This window comes from Anopheles merus, chromosome 2R, assembly GCF_017562075.2.
Source record: "Anopheles merus strain MAF chromosome 2R, AmerM5.1, whole genome shotgun sequence".
NCBI lineage: Eukaryota > Metazoa > Arthropoda > Insecta > Diptera > Culicidae > Anopheles > Anopheles merus.
The window spans coordinates 20,175,606-20,193,842 of record NC_054082.1 but is presented as its reverse complement, the minus strand read 5'-3'; the positions used below and the strand labels follow the sequence as shown (position 1 = coordinate 20,193,842).

At 52.8% G+C, this 18,237-nt stretch overlaps 4 protein-coding genes across 6 annotated transcripts in view; 2 read left to right on the top strand and 2 right to left on the bottom strand.

Annotated features, from left to right (window-relative positions):
• Positions 1–34: 34 nt before the first annotated feature.
• Positions 35–1,370, top strand: LOC121603437 (pre-mRNA-splicing factor 18). Its single transcript, XM_041932116.1, has 2 exons — positions 35–206; positions 280–1,370. Exons 1-2 carry the CDS (start codon positions 144–146, stop codon positions 1,267–1,269), a joined length of 1,053 nt encoding a protein of 350 aa, XP_041788050.1. The 5' UTR covers positions 35–143; the 3' UTR covers positions 1,270–1,370.
• A 14-nt stretch (positions 1,371–1,384) lies between these two features.
• Positions 1,385–2,718, bottom strand: LOC121603438 (pyrroline-5-carboxylate reductase). The gene is made up of 2 exons (XM_041932117.1): positions 2,313–2,718; positions 1,385–2,247 (listed from the first exon to the last, which is right to left on the bottom strand). Exons 1-2 carry the CDS (start codon positions 2,407–2,409, stop codon positions 1,484–1,486), a joined length of 861 nt encoding a protein of 286 aa, XP_041788051.1. The 5' UTR covers positions 2,410–2,718; the 3' UTR covers positions 1,385–1,483.
• Positions 2,719–2,842: 124 nt separating this feature from the next.
• Positions 2,843–7,125, top strand: LOC121603436 (WD repeat-containing protein on Y chromosome). Its single transcript, XM_041932115.1, has 3 exons — positions 2,843–3,364; positions 3,444–5,461; positions 6,195–7,125. Exons 1-3 carry the CDS (start codon positions 2,981–2,983, stop codon positions 6,970–6,972), a joined length of 3,180 nt encoding a protein of 1,059 aa, XP_041788049.1. The 5' UTR covers positions 2,843–2,980; the 3' UTR covers positions 6,973–7,125.
• Positions 7,126–7,232: 107 nt separating this feature from the next.
• The window catches only part of LOC121603435 (cadherin-99C), a 148,082-nt gene continuing 137,077 nt past the window's right edge, over positions 7,233–18,237 (bottom strand). For all 3 annotated transcript variants that reach the window (XM_041932112.1, XM_041932113.1, XM_041932114.1), the window contains exons 8-13: positions 10,684–13,982; positions 10,306–10,602; positions 9,958–10,214; positions 9,615–9,867; positions 9,242–9,523; positions 7,233–8,543 (exon numbers count right to left, since the gene is read on the bottom strand). In XM_041932112.1, coding sequence (XP_041788046.1) covers positions 8,390–8,543; positions 9,242–9,523; positions 9,615–9,867; positions 9,958–10,214; positions 10,306–10,602; positions 10,684–13,982 — 4,542 coding nt within the window. In that variant the 3' untranslated portion in view covers positions 7,233–8,389. The remainder of the gene's footprint in view (positions 8,544–9,241; positions 9,524–9,614; positions 9,868–9,957; positions 10,215–10,305; positions 10,603–10,683; positions 13,983–18,237) is intronic.

Sequence of the window (18,237 nt, the reverse complement as noted above, 5' to 3'; positions counted from 1 at the left end):
ATATAGAGTCGCTGCTGTCGGGATTTTCCCAAACTGTCAAACTTTGTTTGTTTACAAAACGCTCGACCAGGAAAAAAGATACCGCTTTCTCCAGATCATCACTTCGATTTGTATCCCGTTTAAATTAAGGAATTTCTTCTGGAATGGACATACTCAAGGCAGAGATTGCAAGAAAAAGGAAGCTGCTAGAGGAGAAAAAGCTCGTTGTAAGTATGCCCTTGTGCTAAACGCCTCTAATCCTTGACCGAAATAAGCTACCATCGCTCCCTTCGTTTGCAGGGCGACAATAAGAAATATTTCAAGCGCGGTGAACTACTAGCCCAAGAAGAGGAGGAATATCTGGAAAAAAGCGGCCTAAACAAACCGGACGGCGCAACAAGCAATGGGTCCGCCAAAAGCGACGGTCAGGCCACGGTTGGGGATGGGCAAAAGTATGACTTCAAGAAGCTGCCCCGCTCGGAGGTGATCCGGAAGCTGCGCGAACGCGGTGAACCCATCCTGCTGTTCGGCGAAACGGAAGCGGAATCATGCCTTCGGCTACATCAGCTAGAAATATCGACCCCGGAGATCAATCGGGGCTTCCGGAACGATTTCCAGGAAGCGATGGAACAGGTGGACGAAGAATATCTGAACGAAATTCTTACCTCGAATGGGCAGGCGCCGGGCATGGGGAAAGCGAAAACGTCCGACGAAGACTACGCCATCGACGATAGCGTAACGTACGAATCGATACAGGAAATGGCGGTACGGCTCGGGCGCAGCGGAAAGGACCACGACTGCCACGTGATCATGACGCTGATACAGTTCCTGCTCAAGATGTGGAACGATCAGCTTAGCTCGGTGACGGTGGCAGAGCGCATGGCTACCAAGGGGAAGATAGCGCGGGCCACGTTCGAGCAGACGCGCCTATACCTGAAGCCGCTGCTGCGCAAGCTAAAGAACAAAACGATACCGGAGGACATTCTCGACAGCTTGACGGACATCACGAAGAGCCTGCTAAAGCGGGACTACATTCACGCGAGCGACGCGTACCTGACGATGGCGATCGGCAATGCACCGTGGCCGATCGGTGTGACGATGGTGGGTATTCATGCGCGTACCGGGCGGGAAAAGATTTTCTCCAAGAACGTGGCCCACGTGATGAACGACGAGACGCAGCGCAAGTACATCCAGGGGCTGAAGCGGCTGATGACAAAGATGCAGGAATACTTCCCGACCGATCCGTCGCGGTGTGTGGAGTACGTGAGCAAAAAGGATCGACAGGATTAGGGCGTGGGCGGTACTGAGGAGCGAGTGCAGGTGTGCGGGATCTTTTCTTTACTGTTTTAAGCCAGCTAGATTAAGGAAATGAAATAAATTTAATGACAAACTATCGAAATCTTTTAATCACAACAGGAAAAAAAGAATATTTTTATTTGTCTCTAAATTGATGAATAAAAAAAAACAAAATGGTATGGCGTGAGTTTTACTCGAACAAAGCATTCTAAGAAAGCTCTGCAGCCCGCTTAGTGGCACTCTCGACCGCATTCATCACCGTGCCGCGCATCGAACCCTGCTCGAGCGCATGTACCCCGTGTATCGTTGCACCGCCGGGTGAGCACACCTCGTCCTTCAGTACGGCGGGATGCTTACCCGTGTCCAGTACCGTCTTGGCCGCACCCATCACCGTCTGGGCGGCCAGCTGCAGCGCCATGTCACGCGGAATGCCCTGCTTAACGCCACCGTCCGCCAGCGCTTCGATAAACTCGTACACGTACGCCGGACCACAGCCGGCCAGCCCAGTAGCGGCGTTCATCTTACTTTCCTCCACCTCGTGCACAACGCCAAGCGCCGCAAACATGGTGTGCATATCGCGGTACAGTGGCGGGACAGGATGGCCCGATACCACGCGGCAGTACACCGTACAGCCAACCCCGACCTGCACCGGAGTGTTGGGCATGGCACGGGCTATCAAACACGGCTGAAACATCTCCAAATCCTGTATCAATCGACTAAGCGTAACGCCGGCCATTATGGATACGTACAGCTTCTGGTTGGATTTGTCATATTGCTTTAACTTAGCGATGTTCAAGTTTGCCAACACGTAGTTGAACATCTGTGGCTTTACGCAGATGAAAACGATGTCCGATTGCAGGATGACTTCCGCGTTGTCAACGGTCGTTCGCGTTACCCCAAGCGGGGCCCAGCGTGCCTGCAGATTTTCCAGCCGTGTGGCGGACACTATTATCTGATCCGGTTGCAGCACTCCTGTTTTGTGATGGGACGGAATGAATAGAACATATTCCAGTAATTAAGTCCGCGACACGCCATACCTTTGCTCAACAATCCGGACGCGATGGCGTACGCCATATTACCGCCACCAATGAAACCGACCGCTTTGCACTTTTGTAGCGCAGCAGGGGACGACATTTTGCCTGGCCGGAATGGGTTCCGTGGAAATCGGTTCCTAATTGATTGTGGTCGGTTTTCGATTCACCTACACGCGCGACTTCAGGGGAAGGGGCGCGACAATGTTGACGATAAACAATCAACACACACGCGTCGCGCTTGTATATCAACGCGACAAGTGTTTTCGTATCGGGAGGTTATCTAACAAACGCGACGCGCACTTTTCCGCCGACGAAAGATAATCTTTGCCTTCGTTTTTTTGCTGTCTGGCTACGTTTGCCGTCCCCGCGATCCACGAGCGCTATGACAAGAGGGGATTTGTTTGGATACACTTGTTGTTATTGTTCTGTCAACATTGCACAGTGGGTGGTTGCCATGGCCATTGGAGTTTAAAAAGTAATTCAAAATTACTATTGAAACTCATTTAATTGTTAACTACTGATGATTTGCCACCGTTTTATTGTTTTAGAACGCAAAAAAATGCTTTTTCAATATTTACATTCTATTTAAAGCGGTACAAAATTACAACCGGCAACCACGCAACCGCGGCTACTAATCGCAGCACACAGGTAAACGCGCATCGTCCATCAAAATGGCCGGCCGACTCTCCACCGCCGATGCGGACCGGGAAATTCACCGTTTTGTGACACGCGAACAGATCGATCAGCTGCACGAGCAGTTCCGGGCTCGCAACAATCGGCTAACCCTCGACGAGCTGCGCGAACTGTTGGCCGAGCTCGGGCTCCACTACACCGAGGACGAATACCGCACGCTGTGCCTGCAGATCAACACTGACCACGACCGGTACTGCCAGTGGGACGAGCTGCTGAGCTACCTCATCCTCGGCTTCCAGGACGATGATCCGCACGCGGTGAAGCAGTCGCTCGATCCACCGATCGCCGGCGATCTGTGTGTGAAGCTGCGCCGCCAGGTGTACAACATCGTGAAGGTGGACTTCTGCCCGATGGTGTACTACGTAAGTGTTCAGTGTTTTTGCTCGAGAAGGCTGCTGTAGCTCATTCGCTTTCTTTCTTTCTCCCACGGTGACCCCACAGGATGGCAGCATCAGCTGGTCGCAAGGACACTGGATCACCACGTCCCGCGAGGGAGTTATACAGTTTTGGACGGAAGACTGGAAACCCGCCCTTACGGCACGGTCCGTTCCGTCCAGCTTGAAGCGCTCGAAAACCTGGGTGCTCGATACGGTCCCACTGCCCGATCTGAGCATGTTCTGCGTGACCGGGCTCGAGACTGAGCTGCGGCTGTACAATGTGGTTGCGGCGTGCTTCACGCTCAAGCTGGTCATCGAACGGCTGCCCCAGCCGATCAGCGCGATGGCCTACCGGTTTGGTCGTGATGAGCCGAGCCGTCTGCTCACCGGTGACTACACCGGTCACATCCGGATGTTTGTGTTTCACCCCGAACGGAAGGTAACGACTTCCGGCGAGTCGACGGTTACGCACGTGTCGCTGCAGGACGTGCTGCACGGAGCGTACCCGCCGGTGGAATGTGTTGACTATGGACAGCTTCTGCCCGACATCGTGCGTGCGGTGCAGTTCGTGGAAAGTGCCGGAAACGTGGCCGAGCTGTTTATTGCGTGTGCGGAAGAGAATCCGCTACTGTCCTCTGCCCGTGGTCGGCCACGGCCGGCCATGGTCATACATTCGCTGGACCTGCCGGCAATACGCACGATCAAGTTTTGTGTACCGCGTGGTGTGACCTGCTTCGCGTTCGAACCCTCCAACGAGCTGCTGGTCTCCGGCGGCCCAGACTGTGACCTGCGACTGTGGGACATTCACCGGCCGGAGAAACCGTCGGTCGTACTGGCCGGGCACACGTCGAGCATCACGTTTCTGTTTCTGCAGGACGCCGGCGAAAAGATTTACAGCCTCGATCAGCGGAAAATCATCAAGGTGTGGGACGTGCGCAACCGGGTGCTGCTGCAGACGTTTGGCCAGTTTTCGACCGTGCTCGTGAAGGGCGTGCGGGCCTGCGCGTACTACAACAAGCGCGCCCGGGAGCTGGTGGTCGCCAGCAACAAGCTGTTCGTGACGGCCTGCTGTCCCGAGATCGCGCTCGACCGCACGGACGGCGAAAGCCACACCAAGCCCGTCTCGGTGCTGCTGTACAACGGGCTGTACCGGCTGGTCGTTAGCTGCGGCTTCGACAGCTTCATCATCGTGTGGGACCATCGGGTCAATCGCAAGATGACGATCATCACCGAGGCGCACACCCAGATCCGGAACGGGGTGCTGGAACCGGTCGAGATAACGGCCGCCTGCTTCGACGGCAAGGAGCAGATGCTGCTGACGGGTGCGCGCAACGGTTCGCTCAAGATTTGGAACATCGGTGGGCGCACGTGCATGCGCACGATCCATATCGAGGAGGACTGCGAGGTGACGGGCGTGTTCTGGCAGGCGAACCGCATCCTGGCGATGGGCTGGAACCATCGGGTGGTGGAGTTTGCGGCGTTCGCCGAGCAGGACGAGTACCCGCGGGGGCTCCAGTGGCGCAAGCAGCACTCGGACGACATTCTTTGCGCGGCCGTTAGCGACTCGGAACCGGGCGTGATGGCCACCTGCAGCTATGCGGGCGAGCTCGTGTTTTGGATGCTGGAAACGGGCCAACCGTACCGGCGGTACGATGCGACCAATCCCCGCACCCGCCTACCGATCTCGTTCCGGGAGGGGCGGGCCGATTTGGTGAAGCCGCGCAAGCTGACACCCCGCCGGTCACTGTTTCAAATGCCGCCGGGGCAGCTGGCACACCGCCGCCTGACCCGCATCCTGATGCCGTCCGGGCTGGAGCAGATGCGGCAGCTTTCGATACAGGCGCTGCTGTTTCTGGCCACGCGCAAGATGCTGCCCGACCGTGGCACGCTGTTCGGTTCGCTCGACAATGGCATGGTGCAGGTGTGGTCCCACCACCCGGACGGTGGCTTCAAGGGCCAGTTCAATGGCATTCATATGGCGGGCGATCGGATCATTACGCTGGCAACGGATAAGGCGAACCGGTTCCTGTTCACCGGCACGGCGCTCGGGTACGTGAAAACGTGGTACATCGAGAATTGCTGGTAAGTGTACTGTCGGGTTTAAGTTGTTTTTTTTTTATTTTTATGCAAAAAGAATTGATAAAAATCACTACACAAATCCTACTTAATTTCCTACGTTAAATTGCTACGCTATTTTCTACGCTGCACATGTACTACCGGGTATGGTTTGTCGACTGGAACTGTATTAGTTATAATCCCGTACCAAGTATTCAAGCATCCGAATCCGAATCCAGAACAGTTCCAGGTACTGTTCTAAAAAATAAATGGAATCGCAAGCTTTTTCTGGTTTGGTATGGGTTCATTATCGGTTCCAGGGCTGGTATGAGCTCATGATAGGTACCAGGACCGGCATGGGTTCATGATAGGTTCCAGAACAGATACGGGCTCATGATAGGTTCTAGGATCGTCTAGGTATGGGTTCATGATCGTCCCCAGGACCTATACAGGGTTTTCTAGGGGTTCTCATAGTTGTGGGACACTTCCTAAACTCTTTCTTATTGGAAGTGAACTTCATATGTTGTAAATTCGATTCTATGGCACCCTTTTTGGACAGGCTCGTTGGAAATTCCTAGCGGTAGTCATAAGTGCCTCATTTTAATTGGGTTTTGATTTCATTATTTTCGGCATGCTCTTTACAGTAAAGTGTAAAGAGTAGCCCTAATGAATGAATTCGTAACCCGTAATGAAAATTAGTTTCGTAGCCCTGTATCTTGGCCAAATGAACTAGTTTTAAAACAAAAACTTCTAACTACAGGATCCCGAACGAAGACAAATTCCACGTAAACAAGCCGGCGCTAAGGATACTGTTTCCCTTCCTGCTGAACGACGTAGTCCCGGGCCGGGCGAAACGATCGGCCCGTGCACAACCGAAACCCTGGCTGCTCAACTCGTACCAGGCCCATCGAGCTTGCGTTACCGGGCTCACCTACCTGGACGACACTGGGTTGCTGTTGAGCTGCAGCAGCGATCGCACCGTACGCCTGTGGACACTCGGTGGGCGCTACATCGGGTTACTCGGCAGCCCGGTCAACTGGCAACCGCTACCCATGGCCGTACCCCCGCCGGCCGACTATCGTTTCCGCATTCCGCCCGATCTGCAGCGTGAGGTAAGTTTCACCACCCTGAAGGTGTTGCGAGGTGGCAAAGATGATTCCCGAACGGCTAGAACCAAGAGTGGCGGTGGCACTGCTACCGTCGGTGACATCGTTGGTGTTGCTGCGGATCGTTCCAAGCACACACCGATGATCGAAACGTATGGCAGTCCGCTGGCCGAACCAATCCTTAACACTGCCGTGCTGAAGCTACCCTCCAAAGAGCCGATGCTGCAGACGATCAAGCTCGATCGGACGTATCCTTCCTTCCCGCTGTACCGGCACATGGTAGCGTTTCCTGTGCAGCCACTAAAACGCACGAACAAAACAGTGGAAGAGAACGGGAGCGATTGGAACGAGCTGGAACAGCTACTGGAACGAACAAAGGCGTTACAATTCAAGGATGCACCCAGTGACGCCGACGCCCAAGGTACGCAGTGAGGAAGGAAAGACATTTTCGGTTTTTATTTTTGAAAGTAATCTCATATGGATATTTATTTAGATGGATTTGGACGGTTGGCGTGCGTGTGGTAGCGCACCACCATATCATGATTTAAAATTGGTTTCGATCGATACACATACTATCAAACTTTTCTATTGTTTTTTTTTTCTTTCTCGGCCCTAACCCTCTTCTCTACGTGCGTGTAATGGCTAACCAAAGTGTACTAATTCTAGCGTCCCCTTTGCCTAGAACGTAATTGCATGTCCCTGGTGTTTAATGGAGTACTACGGTAATTCTGGACACACACTCCGGTGTCCACTAACTAAGGAAGTTGGGTTTATTCTGTTTAAATCGATCAGTTCTGCTTGCTTTACGCACACACACACACAAACTCCTGCAATCAGAAAGCGCGCGTGTGTGTAAGCGACAATGCACGATTTTGAGCTTACGTCTCACGCTTGCGTCATTTTCGATGGAATGTTTCGATTCAAAACGAGCCTACCTATTGACCATGGTGCTTACTAATTAAATGACTGTAAATATTTACACTGCTACATGCTACCTAAGCGAACATAATCTCCATTTTTTGCGCCGCACGTTCGCTAGAAAAGTTCGTCGCCTACAGATCACTCTAGTGTGTTGACGAACTACTAATTTTCTATTGCCGGAGAGTAATAAAATAAAAGCCGGTGGTATACTCTCCTGCTTTGCTAATATTGAGGCCGGTTGCTAGCCCCTTCCCATACTCTAGTTAGCAAGTATTGTAATAATAAATATAACATCGCACTATCCATTCTTCTTACTCCATTCTTCACTTAACACAGAGCACCTTAATGGTGCATCTTTCATTCGTTCGTTTCGTTCTATCTACTGCTACTATTGTACACATTTGCCTTCTCATTATAAACTAGCGTTTTTCTTCTTCTTCTTCTTCTTCTTCTTCTTCTTCTTCTTCTTCTTCTTCTTCATTTTCATTTTCTTATTCTTCTTGTTTGTCTTTTAAAATTGCTTACTAATCTACACCTACACGGGAATGGGCGTTTCGATAAAAAAGAGCTTGAGAAACGTTTAAATTAGTAACTATAAACATAAAACCGTAGAAGGAGGAGTTAAAAACACAAACAAAAAAAAAACAATAGTAGATAAAATGCCACATATGTCACAATATTTTACAGGCGCTAGCTCAAACTTTGATCGTTAAGGCAAGAGACATATTTCGATATTGCCTGAGATACGCCAACTTTACCACTATCTCACTGTGCTAACGTCCCGTGCAAGGGAATTCGCACATTCTCGTCCCCATTTCCCATTTCCACACAGAGACGTGACGGACACAGTATTGAATGGAGCTTTTCTAGCCGGTAGGATAGTGCCTACCGCTGGCACTACACCGCAGGGGAGGGGAGTTTTCTGTTTTTACAGCTCGGTTGTAGTTTCCGCGTCGGATCGATCCAGATCGTTTAGGTAGGAGAAGGACAGCTGGTTGTAGTCGCGCTTGCCAAAGCTAACGTTTTCGTTTGTGGGGCTGATATGGTTCAGCTGCGGCTGTGACTGTAGGTCTCCGTTTTGGCTGCAAAGGTTTGAGATCGATTGTTTCGGTTAGAGTTTGTATATCAATTCAGGGAAGGAGTTGGGAAAATTAAATCACAAGAATCGTATTTTATAGTATCGTGAATTATTTATGAGTCATTCGTCTTTTGAGATGCAAACTGCTTGAAGAGTTATTAATATTCAATTAATGAGCATGACTGAGTCACAATGAGTTCCTGAACTTTTCCTAAGCAGTGAGTTGAATTGATTTGAACAATTAAAGAGTTATTCGAAAACCTTTGAATCTCTTTTCAAAGTTATATCTCACCGAGCGAGTGATTTAACTCCCCACACTGATCCGTAACTCACTCACAGCGAATTGAATAAGTTGTGAGTTGAATAACTCTTTCTAGAGTTAAGTTTCAATGAGTGATTTAACGCTTCACACCCCTTGTAACTCACACACACATACGTAGCGCACATGACTGCCGGAAAGTATATCAAAATTTTTAACTCGTTAACCCAACTCATTCATTGTGAGTTCTGATCACTACTTGGGAGAGTTCCGGCAAGATTAGGGTTGTTCCCTGAAGCTACCAGGACTTTTGGAGATTCAAGGTGAATGTCAAATTCCAATGAGAATCTATGACGATTGTCAGACTGCAAATTCAGATCCACTCAAATGCATTACCCAACACAGTGCAAAGTTAGCTTGTGCACTTCCGCCCTCCAACTTACCGAATGTGAAACAGAGGATTCGTAATTGGCACATCGTTGTAGCGATTGTTGCGCCCCAGCGTGTTGGTCACTATCTCCGTCCCCGCGTAACCACCCACACCTGGGCCCCCGTTGTGCATCGGGTGGTGATGGTGGCCCTGGTTCAGGTTCACGTTGTTCGACCCGTGGTTGGCGTTGTTGTGGTGCGGTGCATGGTTGATGTTCCGCTGGTTGCGACCGAGCGTGTTGAAGGTGTTGTTCTGGGCCATCGTTAAATTGTTTCGATTGAGCGTGTCCCCGTATCTGCAAGGAGGGTAGAATTCGTTTATGAGCCAAAATTGGACCACAGATCCCGCTCTGTCTCTCTCTCTCTCTCTACTAGCCCTCTTCTTACCCGTTGATGTAGTTATTGCGCTCGGATTTGATGCGCCCGAGCGTGAGCGTGCCGGGCACTACCGGGCCCCCATTACCGCCGGAACCGAGCGGATTCAGATAGTTGTTGCGGTTCATCTCGAGCGTTCGGTTGAGCGTGTTCTGGCGGTTGTTAATGTTGAGATTATTGTTGTTCTTCGTGTTGTTGTTATTGTTGCGCTGCAGCGTACCAACAACAGCGGTCGTTGCGTCGGAATTTGTAGGACTGTGCTGACCTGTTTTGGATGGAAAAGGGAGTGCAAGAAGAGCGAAAGACAAGTGTTAAAAGCTTTCGTTCGTTTTTGGGCATTCCACCTCGGACTGACCATTTTCCTTGTGCGTAATGTAGCTAACGTTGTCGAGGCTAAAGGCGTGGTTTTTTGCACTAAAGTCTAGCTGCAGATCGTCACCCTCGTCGGCGAGCGGTACGGCCATCGCCAGCACCTGCGTTTCGTACTCCTTCAGGCTGGTCGGATTGTCCGACGGGGGCTGCTGCTGGGAGTTGATCATGACCGGATCGTAGCGTACGGGGCTAGTAGCGGGCGCAGTATACTGGCGCATTCTTTGCTTAAAGTTTTTGTATCTACGGGAAAGCGTGAAATGAGCAAGCAGGGAATTATTTAGCAGGATTCTATCGGGCGTGGGGAAGAAAGCAAACTCTCGCCCACACTTACTTGGACCAGGAGATGCAAATGTACACGATACCGATGGAACCGAGGATGAGAATGACGATCGCGACGGCAATCAGCGCGAACGGGAACACGTCCTCGTTGCCCACGATAGTCGCCTTGATCTTCTGTATCGGTAGCTTTGGCTCGATCGGCCCGAAGATACCCTGGGCCGTCGCTCGCGCAATGCTGGACGCTTCGAAGTTGATCTGCGACAGGACGGCGGGCGCAAAGATGCGCTTCGCGATCGTGCTGGAGTTGCGCTCGAGAATGCGTTCCGTTTGCGGATCAACGGCATAGAACCTGTGTGGAAATGGAATGAAAAAAAGGTTATTTTGAAAATCGCATGATCGTTCGCCGACGCCATCCCGTTCCCGTACATACCATACATCCGTCGCTCCGGCCACCTCCTCGGCGGTGCCGTTTTCGTTCAGCACCTTCCGCACCGCGAACCGCTCAATGCCCGTGATCAAACCGTCCGTCTTCTCGTGCAGCAGCTCCTCGAGGTTGCGCGCGTGCCGCCGCATGTCCTTCGGGTTCGAGTCGAGAAAGACGAGCGCCATCCGGTTGATGTCGGCGATCAGGTTCACCACGACGCGGGCCCGGGCCCGGTGCACGATCGCACCGGCCGTCGCGTTGCCATTGTTGTCGCGCGCCTCCACCAAAAACACGAGCGGCGTCTGGCGCACCTGCTGCAGCGGTTTCTGCGTCTTCAGCATGCCGGTGTCTTCGCTCACCGTGAAGTACGTGCTCGGTGCGTCCTCGGGCGCGATCTCGTTCGCCTGCCCGTCCACATCGAGCAGCGCGTACTTGAGCTGCCCGTACGGTCCCATGTCCCGGTCGGTTGCCTTCACCTGCAGCACCGGCGTATCGATGTCCGCGTCCGCCCCGATCACCGCGTAGTACGTGTCGTTCCGTGCGCTCTGCTGGTACGTCCGCGGGATCACAAACTGCGGCACGTTGTCGTTTTCGTCCTGCACGATCACCTTCACGGTGGCGGCATTCCTGTGCTGATTGACAAAGTACTTGCTGGACGCCAGCCGCACCTCGAGCTGGTGGCTGGTGGCCGCCTCGTAGTCGAGCGGTGCCACCAGGGCCAGCGCGCAGGCATGGTCCTCGATCGTGACGCGGAACAGCCGCCGGACCGTATCATCGCCCGCCAGCTCGCAGCTAAAGCCGCCGTTGTGTTTGGTCGCCTTCTTCGAGTTGATGATTTGGATCAGCTTGATCGTTGCGTTCACCCCGGTCGATTCGGGCACGCTCGTCGTGTAGCTGTCGTCGCTGAACGCGAGCCCCTGCACCTCGAGGTTGACGATGCCACCGCTCTCTAGGCGCGATTCGGCCGAATCCCCGTTCGGGTTGGCCGGTATGTGGCCCACGTAGACGGGCAGGGTCGAGACGCTGCTCAGCTGCGGCTCGCCCATATCGAACGCCCGCACATCGATCAGATACTCGCTGTCCTCCTCCTTGCCGAGATCGTCCCGGATGCGCACGATGCCCGAGTCGGCATCGACCTGGAAGTACTTGAGCGCCTTGCCCCGCCCGACCAGCTCGTACCGCACCACGTTCCCGGGCGACGACCCATCCCCGTCGACCGCCGGCATCGAACCGACGATCGCCCCGATCGGCAGATTGTCATTGATGCTAACCGGCTCCGGGATTGACACAAACACCGGCGGTATATCGTTCCGGTCCTCCACCTCCACCAGTACGCGAACGTAATCGCCCGCCCCGGTACCATTGTTCTCCAGCGTGCCCACCAGCAGCTCGTGCATTTTGTCCTTCTCGTAGTCCAGCCCCCGGATCGTCTTGATCTGGCCCGTGCGCGCGTCCACCTTGAACAGATCGCCCGGCCCGCGCCTCAGCGTGTACGTAATTTCGGGCTTCGTGTCGGGATCGAACGCGCGCACCGTTGTCACCGTCATGTCCGGCACGTTTTCCGGCACCTTAATCTCCACCGTCGACTCCATGAACCGGGGCACCTCGTCCGCCACATCGCGCACCTTCACCGTGACGCTGGCCGTGCCGAGCCGCGGTTCCGGCGCCCCATCCTTCGCCGTCACCACGAACCGGTACTCCTTCTGCTTCTCGTAATCCAGCGCCACCTTCGTGCGCACCTCGCCCGTCCGCGAATCGATCCGGAACGGTATGTCCGACGGGACCGTGTACGTAATCTCCGCGTTCATGCCCTCGTCCGCATCGGTCGCGCGCACCGTCCCGATCGGCACGTTCTCCCGCCCCTCGTCCACCGCGAACACGTACGGCAGCTGGCGCTCGTCAAACTCCGGATTCTTGTCGTTGATGTCCGTCACCTTGATGTTCACGGTGGCACTGCTCGCCAACCCACCGTTGTCCTCGGCCCGCACGATCAGCTGGTAGCGGGTCAGATCCTCCCGATCGAGCTTGCGGATCACGCTGATCACGCCACTGTCCTTGCCGATCGAGAACTGGCGCAGATCGTTCCCGGTCGTGATCGCATAGCTGACTGGGTCATTTTCCGGATCTTCCGCCTTCAGCACGATCACGGTGGAGTTGATTTCCGCTCCCTCGCTTACCTGCACCTCGTACACGGGACGGGCGAAGCGGGGCGGTTTCGTGTTCGGCCCGGGCGTGATCGTCACCTCGACGATCGCCTGCGACGACAGCCCGCCGACGTCCGACGCCTGCACCGTGATGCTGTACTGTTCGCCCGCGTTCAGCCGGGTGCGCGTTTCGATTTCGCCCGTCGCCGGATCGATACCAAACTTGCTCGCCCCATTGTTCGACACGTGGAAGATCGAGTACGTGATGGCGGCATTCTCGGCCGCATCGTTATCGGTGGCGTGCACCTGCGTCACCAGCCGGCGACCGTCCCCGGCCATCAGCGTTACCGGCGCGACCATCGCCAGCCGCGGTGCGTTGTCGTTCACGTCGCGCAGATGGACGGTCAGGCTCATGGGGGCGCTGGCCGCATTGCCGCTCGCCTCGCGGGCCACCACCTGGAACAGGTACTTGCCCGGGCTGGGCGGATCGCGGTCCAGCCCTTCCTCGTTCACGCGCAGCACGCCCTCCTTCGACACGGTAAAGGACGGTGTCGTTACCTCGTAGATGTACTCCATGCCCTCCCCGTCCGGTCCCAGGTCCTGATCGGTGGTGGACAGCTTGATCGGGCTACCGTGCGCATCCATCACGACCGTCCCGATGGGGGAGTTTTCATCCACAAAGCCCTCCGTCGCGGTAATGCTTATCATCGGTGGGTACGCATCGACCGGCTTCACGTGTATCGCCAGCTTCGCCGTCGTGAAGCGCTTCATATCGGAGACCTCCTCCGCCTTCACGACGATGTCGAACTTTTTCGCCGTCACCGAACCGTCCACCAGCTTCGTCTGCTTCAGCACGCCCGTTTGCGGATCGATCTCGAAGTAGTCGCCATAGTTGCCGGGTATGCCGCTCAGGAAGCTGTACCGGATCGGGGCACTGATCGTGTCGAGATCGACCGCCTGGATGCGCTCGGGCGTCACCGTCAGCACACCCTGCAGCGTACCGGCCGGCACGGACGCACTGTACTCCGGGTTGAGGCAGGCACCATCGAGCAGCACGCAGCCGCGATAGATGAACGACGGATCTTGGTCGTCCGAGTCGGCAATGTCGATCGTTAGCGTCGTGGTCGCGGACAGCCGTTCGGAAGCGTTGCGAGAACGATCCTGCAAGGAGAAGGGAAGGGCAAAGAAAACGGTTTAACGTTGGGTAGGTTGAAGCAACAGAGTCACCTGCAAAGTAGTGTGCTAGCTTCTGCGGAGCAATTAAATTGTAACTGTTTTGGGCAATATTAGTTACTTTCGATCGAATACAGTGAAATTGAGGCCCTGGAGGCCCTCCCGCGGAGTTTGTTTGTTTTAACTGCGGCCACGAATGGTACGCGATTCCTTTCACCTGTTTGCGCTAGTAACCGGTACGCCTGCTTGCCGTCAATCGGGCCTAGCCAGTGACACAGAAGTCAATCGATCGATACGGCGGCGAGAAGAGCGGCACTGGCATAAATGAAGTGCAGCAATAAAGATCGGTTTAAGGTTTGTGTTAATTGATACTTAAACCACTGCGAAATGGAGAGATTGGCGATAACTGTTACCGCAGTTACCGATGCTTTAACGATCTCGCTCCATGCCTTGTTCGTTGCTGGGGGGCTACTTAACAGGTAACTAGAGCCTAGAGGAATCTTGAGCTGGTTGGTTGTGCTTGAAGGCTACGCGTTTGTGAAGGGGTACGGGGTTGGTCAATGTTATTGACACTATTAAATGTATTATTTTAATTCAAGTAAGCTAGCCTGATCAGTAAGACAGAATAATTGAATTTCCATCATTAGTGCAATAATTTCCTTTATTCAATAATGCAAAAGCTGAAGAATAGGATTGTAGTCAATGATTGCAATGTTTGTACAATTATGATACCATTATGAGGATTGTTTCTCGTTCGTTGATCTTTCAATTCGAATTAGACATCTTCATGCAAGGAATTCCACAGCGATCGTAGGCTTATCGGCTTAGTATGGTTCGTATGACAGCACTGTAAGCGAAACATGAATCCATACAGCTTAACCGGCAAACGTTGAACTTGAGCGGGTTGTATTCTTTCCTCCCCCCCAGGTGTCAGTGCTCGCGTCAAACCTTTGTGCCAATCATCCCGCGTGTTGTGTATTTCTTCCCCCTTTCTGTGGGATCAATAACAACATTCTGCCAGGCCAGCCAGACAGCCAATGTAGCAATAATCAATGGCATCTTTTGTGCGAAGGATTGAAACGGCCGCTGCGGAAACTGCTAGTAACATGCCCTAATCCCTCTCATCGTTTGCCGGTGCGAGTGTGGCGCTGTTGTGATGCAGACAAGAGTTTCATTTACCCCTGTTTAGGAGTGTGTTGCCGCTCGTTGGGTTCGTCGTTCGTCGTGCAGCCAGCTCTTTTGATGGCATCTTCGTCATCTTCGTGCTGCGCACTGATTTCTGTTAGTTTGCTCCTAGCAAATCTAGTGCAATCATCGTTTGCATGATCCCCTTGTTATATTGAGGCTAGTTACGCTTTCTTCTTCGTGTGGAATTAAATAAAGATTCCACCGATCCACCACCCCCGATCCGTACCCATCATTTGACCCAACAGGCTCTCGTTTGTTGCATTCAGCGTTCTTCGCGCGTTTGGAAGATGGGAGACGGGATCGTTTAAAATTCTCCCATTCCCCACTTCCATCCCAACAATGCATGTCCATTTTCATTCCTTCTTGCTTGATCGCGTCCTGAGGTGCCATCGCAGGTTTATAAAACTCCTGCCAACGAGATGCAAATTGCCGCTGTGACGTGTGATGCACATCGCACAGGTTCGAGATCGCTCATCCCCTTTGAGAGGGGCTTTTTTTACGCTGCTTGCGGTCAATCATGCGGTTCATTGGCACCTCCTGGCTTGCCTGGACGTAACATACACGCACATGTACAGCCCTATCACGGCAGTAGGGCTGTGTAATCACGCGCGGCTCTGCCACCTCGTGCTCATTTGTCAAGCTTCGGTAAATTGAATGTAATTGCCATCGCCAGCGCGAGCTGATGACGCTGCTGGCCAGAGCGGTAGGCTCATTAATCATCACTCCCTTTTTCGGCAGCGGGAGTGGACAGAACACAAAGGGCTTACCAGAGGGTACACACACCGCTACCTCTGCCACCTGTGCCTTGAGCACCGATTTGTAAGTTGTAAGTTGCGTTAGCACAACACAGTAGTTTTGTGTTTTTTAATTTAAAAACACTTACAAGAAAATGAAAAATAATGCAACCCCTGCGCGCCCGGTTCGGCTGCACTCGGTCGCACAGTGAACGTAAACAATGGCCTGGGCCTGGTGAGATTACACGACACACCCTACACGCGTCACTGTGAGCAGAGCGTGATTTCAATGCACCGGAGGAAAGGAACGCCACCGTTTCTTGAACGGTTTCTGTCAACGGTGCAGCAAACAAGCGGCGTCAACGCATGCCACCCAACAAGGTGGACGAGTCGGTCGGTGTGCGTGTGTTAAGAAATGCCCTAAAAATCTCCAACTCCTCCTCCCCACGAAAGGTATGTTTGACCGTGTCTACGCTCGACTGTCGCTGGTCAGAGTTGAAGGTTTTATCCTTCAGGTTTTTCGGTTCGAATTAGCGCACCGTTGCGACTATTATTAATTATCACTACAAGCAAGCCGCGCGGTCGTGCTGTTTTTTTTGGTTGGCCGGCAGAAAACAAAAGTGGTCAAACCAGGCGTCGAAGACTGGGCAGGTTGTTTGCTTTTTGTGTCAAAATCTGGTCCACCCGCTGGAGTGGATGTTAAATTTATCGCCCCCTCGCAAGGGTAGATTCCCGCTGTGAGATTGGCAGCACTGTGGGGGGAGGAGTTGTTGTAGTGAGGTTTATTAAAGCCACCATCGATAGCAGTGCGACCGTAACCATAATTCGTCGTAGTCGATTTTAATTGAATTTCAATAATTAAAATATTTTACAGTACATTACGAAACAAACTCAGAACCGGTTAAATCGAAAACACCATCGTAGACCTTTGTAAGATATCTATAAAGAACCAAAGACTGCCAAGTGCAAGTAACTTTTCAAAGCAGTCACTGATCAATTGATCGCTTTCTATTTCCTCGCCTTCAATCACTCCATCCCGATTGCGTAGCATTGCTGGAGCCACCAAATAGAGAGTCCCCCCCCCCCCCCCCAGAAACCCTACCAGAAGGTGTTCATTTTCCAATTAAATTTGCTTTCCTCGCAGGACTCCCGGGGCACACCAACACCCGTGCGTCTGGGTGCGATACTGACCGGTGCCACTAATGTCAGCTTGGCATTAGCAGCCGGGTAGCTCGAAAGCTCGAAAGCCTACCGAAGTACAATACGGACAAAATAACTATCTTTAGCGCAATGCCAGCGGCGTTCCGACCGGTGGTGCTGCGTATCGGGTATGAGCGCATGAGGACGACGCAATCGATGCCATCGTGTAATGTGGCGCCGCCACCAGCGGAACATATTCACTCCCTGTGTCGGTGTGTGTGTGTGTGTGTGTTTCGGGGGAGGTTTGAAAATTATAATAAATTGATCACGACTCTCAACCCCCTTTAACCAAAGTGGAAGTACTTTGCTCGAGCGGGGTAAAACTTTTTCCCGCCCGCAGCAGTACTGCTCTATCGGCAGCGCTCGTTACGGTGGTTCCTCATCGATCGCGACCTTCCAGCTTCCCCTTGAGTGGCCAATCGAAAGCGAAACTATGAAGTGGCTTTCCATAACATCCTCCCCCTTCGATCCCTCCGCTGACTTATCACTTGCTTGCTGACGATCTTAGCTCGTTGGATTGCGTTGAATTGCACGCTTTCGTCATCTACCTGAATTGTTGTGCCTTGTCATCACAAGCCGTGCTCTGTACCGGAACGGGAACCCGGAACTTATGGCATCATTGCGAATGAAACAAAAACCAGGAGTGCAATGGCAGCGCAGCAGTGTCCTCCAACAAGTTCCTCGCTCCTTCTTGGACACTGGCCGAGAATGTAAGCAAGCGCTCCTAAAATCCCGACAGGACAAAGTACGCGGCGGATGACGCAATCAACTCCATTGGAGCATTGGTGGTAGACGCAGAAACAAAAAGCAACGTCCAGCAGCAGCAGCAGCAATACAATACACTTCCTACCACCGCGAATTGAGATCACTATCTTTATTATCTTCTCGCTCCGTAATTTAGGTCTCCGCAAGTTGGCACCTCTTGCTGCAGCTCCACAGGTCCGTCGACAGTGTGCTAGCGTGAGTTGTTAATTCTTTTCACCTGCTTCTTCCTGGTTGTCCTTTTTTTTGGCGTCTGACATTGAGTCACTTTGGTCAAAGACTACACTATAGTACTGCCCCCATATTTATGTACGCTGCAGGTTGTATCCCGCTTTGTGCGAAACAGTTCATACTTTAGT